Source organism: Trypanosoma conorhini (genome assembly GCF_003719485.1).
Source record: "Trypanosoma conorhini strain 025E chromosome Unknown Tco_14.4_contig_00316, whole genome shotgun sequence".
NCBI classification, from domain to species: domain Eukaryota; phylum Euglenozoa; class Kinetoplastea; order Trypanosomatida; family Trypanosomatidae; genus Trypanosoma; species Trypanosoma conorhini.
In genome coordinates this window covers 17,792-21,642 of record NW_021704402.1, presented here as the reverse complement: position 1 = coordinate 21,642, position 3,851 = coordinate 17,792, and the positions used below count along the sequence as shown (strand labels likewise).

Sequence of the window (3,851 nt, the reverse complement as noted above, 5' to 3'; positions counted from 1 at the left end):
ACGCTTGCATGCTCCGTGTTCTTCCACACCCGCCACAAGCAACGCACCTCAGGNACCCCCATGTGCACGCCGGGTGGATGAGTGTCCGCGCACCGGAGGCGTTTGGCTGCAGCACTATCCTACCTTAAAATGGTTTTGGTTTGTTTCCTTGTTTGTTTGTTTTGTTTGTTTCTGGGCTTTTCTTTTTCTTCGTTGCGGGGCTGTTTGTGTGTGTGTTTCTGAGCGTCGCCCACCATTAATCGCTAGCTGACTGCCGAGGGGCGGTGCGTGTGTGCGCCGCGGACGACCGACGAGAACAACTGAGGCTGGCGCCAAACGTGTGTGCTGCCCTTTCCCCTGTGTAGGCTCTCTCCTCCGCTGCTTCTTTTCTGTCTTGCAGACCAGCCTACGTGCGCAAGTGACTCTACGGTCTGTGGTGACGATGCTGCGGCGCTCGCTGGGCACCCTGTTGGCCCTTGCCGTCTGCTGCCGGTGATGCTGTATGGTTGTAGCACCCGTCAGGGTGTCGACGGTGCGTGGTGGTGAAGGCACTGGCCAAATGCGCTAGTTTCCCCGAAGTTATTGCCTCATGGCTTTCGTCACCATCGTGCCCTCTGGATCTTCTTGCTTCGGATGAAAGGAAGATGGTGTCGTCTATTTATTACCGCAGTTGTCTCTGAGTGCGTGTGTGTGGGCCGCGCATTACGGCGCTGGTGTCGTGAGTCGGTGGATGGCCGTCGCTCTATACTTTTATTTGCGCGTGCTGGCCGCGGTGTCAGGCTGCGGCCCTAGTGCGTGGTCTTCGTTTACCTCCCCGCATTTCCGTTCGCTGCATTGTGCTGCGTTATTTGTGTGCTTTTTTGTTTGTTTTTCCTTTCTTTGGCTGTGCCCCTGACTTTGCGGTCTTGCACCGCTCTTTTGTCTGCAAGCGTCGGCAACGCAAAAGACGGCGCGAACAACCGGCAAGACTTCTTCCCCGGTGGGGCTTGGCGAGTGCAGAACGGGCGTGTTCCCTCTTCTTTCATTCTTTGTTTTTTGTTCTTGTTTTTGTTGTTGTGGTCGTTGGTTTGTCTGCTTCGCTCTGCACATACGCGCCGACGTTAGTTCGGGCTCTTCTTCCTAAAGCTTTTTTTTCCGCGCCACCGCGGGCGCTTGCACACGGGCCCCCGAATGTCGCAGCCGTTTTGCCGTGGCTCACCCTCGGCGGCCTCCCGTGCCACGCTGCCCTCCCTGCGCTCGATCTCCCTCGACAGCCAGCGATGCGACAGGACGGTCTCCACGTACTCCGTCGCAGGAGCGGCACGCGCGGTGGAGTACGGCGGCAAGCTGCGGGTCTGGACCGCTGAGATGGACGGACGCATTCTGGTCCGCGCTGCGCCTCGCGGAGAAACCCTCTTTGAGGTCAGTGCACGGCAGTCGGCGTTCTGCACAGTCTTGCGCAGAGTTGCTGAGGGGCAGATGTGGGCAGCCTTCTCGGACGGGTTTATTCGCTGCTACAACTCCGTCACTGGGACGCTGGAGCGCGAGTTTGTGCAGCACGCCGGCGCGGTCCACGCCCTCGCGAGCTCGGCCGTGAGCGACTATGTGTATAGTGGTGGGGAGGATTGGAAGGTGTACCAGTGGTCAAGGTCGAAGTGCACGTACATTCGGCTCTTCTCCGGACACACCAACCGGGTGCGGTGCGTGATTGTTGTTCCTGGGCACGCCGGCCCGAGCTCCACGTCGGCCGGCGACGATGCGACGGAGCGCGACGACGAAGATGACGCGTACACCGCTGCGGACGGCGCGGGGCTGGAGGATGCGTTTGTTCTCTCCTGCGGGGACGACACGACCGTCAAGGTCTGGGACCCGAAGGCGCCGCTGCAGATTAAGACGGACGAGGCCTGCCTGGCGACGCTGCGCGGGCACGAGGGTCCGGTTCTCGCCATGGAAGTTCACCCCCGCAGCGGGTACTTGTGGTCTGGCGGCGACGACTGCAGCATCCTCGTCTGGGACTGGCGCAGGGGCGAGGGGCGGCGCTGCGTGGCGGTGTTGCACGGGCAGCACAGCGGCCCCATCACCTCGATCGTCCACGTCTCCCCGCGCATGTGGAGCAGCGCAAAGGACGGCTTTGTGGTGGTCTGGAACCCGCGGGAGCTGGCCCCGATACAGCGCATTCAGCTTGCCCCACGCCACGTGAACTGCCCCATTTTGTCCATGCGGCGGTTGTACCGTGCGACGCATTGGACGGTGTGGCTAAGCGGGGCGGAGGGTCTCCTTCAGGCTTTGCAGGTCACCGGGGACGAACACGACGTGGACGCCAAGCTGCAGCACTACGAGCAGCGGCGCACCGCGGAGAAGCGACGGCTGACGAAGCTGCAGGCGAAGACCTCCTCCCAGAAGCAGCGGATCAATAAGCTGAAGGCCCGCAACGAGGATCTGGAGGTGCAGCTGCAAATTTACCAGGAGAGAAATATTCTGCTGCTGGAGGACACTGCGACCCGCCTCCGCAGCAACGCTCAAAGTGGTAGCTCCGCGGCGGACGGGCGGGCCGCGCAGATCAAAGCCCTGCGAACAACTGTACTGCAGTTGGAGGAAAAGGTGCGAACCAACGAGGAGTCCATCACGCAGGCCGCGGCGGATGCTAGGCAGAAGGATGAAATGATTCAGTTGCTCTCGGGGCAGCTGGCGCAGAAAGACTCAGCGCTGCAGGCATTAGAGAAGAGGCTTAAGACACTCACGCCGGGTCAGGCACCGCACCACGCCGTCAGCAAAACGAGTCCCATAGAAAAGAAAATGATGCAGGGGAAAGGTGAAGCAGCTGCTGGAGCCACAGAAGACCTCGAGGCATCCACGGAGAGCTTGAAGCAGCTGCGCACGAGTGCGAAGCTCGAGGAAGACGAGGTGCAAAATCATCTGCTGGAACTTAACAAATACAAGACGATATGTGAAGAGAAGGAGGAAGCGCTTCTTCAGGCCACTGAAAAGATAGAGGCACTGCAGTGTAGTCTGGATGTTGAGAAAAAATATGTCGAGGAGCTCCTGCAGGAGCTCCTAGACAACCCAAAGGGGCACACAGCACATGCTTCGGAGGCCACGCCAAAAGAAAACCGTACGCCGCCGCAGACACTCACACCACTCCACGCCTCAGTGCACCACTACTACAGGCGGCTCCCCGGCAAGTACTGGATGGACGTAGTCAAAACGTATCCTGCAGACCTCCAGCAAACACTCTGGGCAGAGTACTGCGAAGTCCTCAGTAGCACAGACGCAACCATTCAATACATCAGTCCCACCGCAACCAATGACCATCTTCTTGTTGACGCCGTACTCCAACAACAAAAAGCACAAAGCCAAGATCTACAATGCATCATCGAAGCCCATCATTTTCCACGTACACTCAAACTTCATGAAATACATGCCAATTCCCTACAAAAGACCCCAAAAGAAGAATCTATCACTCCTCAAGAAGAGTACGAGGCGGTCTCCGCGGCCAAGCAGAAGGCGGAGGCGGAGCGCGACAACGTGCAGCAGCGGCTGCGTGCAACTGAGGAGGAGCTGAACTCTCTCCGGCAGCAGGCTGAGGCACGACGCGCCCAAATTGCTGGGCTGCCCGCGGCAACCAAGGCGGCGGCGGCGACGAGCCCCACGCGGTCCCGGCAGTTGTCCGCGCACAGTGCGGCGCCCCCGCTCTACACCGTGACGGCAGAGGAGTACGAGGCGGTCTCCGCGGCCAAGCAGAAGGCGGAGGCGGAGCGCGACAACGTGCAGCAGCGGCTGCGTGCAACTGAGGAGGAGCTGAACTCTCTCCGGCAGCAGGCTGAGGCACGACGCGCCCAAATTGCTGGGCTGCCCGCGGCAACCAAGGCGGCGGCGGCGGCGGCGAGCCCCCA

At 60.2% G+C, this 3,851-nt stretch overlaps 1 protein-coding gene across 1 annotated transcript, besides 2 other annotated features; it reads left to right on the top strand.

Moving 5' to 3' along the window:
• Positions 1-135: 135 nt before the first annotated feature.
• Positions 136-218: a sequence feature (A-rich).
• A 605-nt stretch (positions 219-823) lies between these two features.
• Positions 824-861: a sequence feature (A-rich).
• Positions 862-1,149: 288 nt separating this feature from the next.
• On the top strand, positions 1,150-3,849 carry Tco025E_05428 (uncharacterized protein; the record flags this gene model as incomplete). The annotated part of the gene is made up of 1 exon (XM_029372327.1): positions 1,150-3,849. A coding segment is annotated over one exon (2,700 nt), but the record flags the coding sequence as incomplete, so codon positions are not given.
• Between the last annotated feature and the right edge of the window lie 2 nt (positions 3,850-3,851).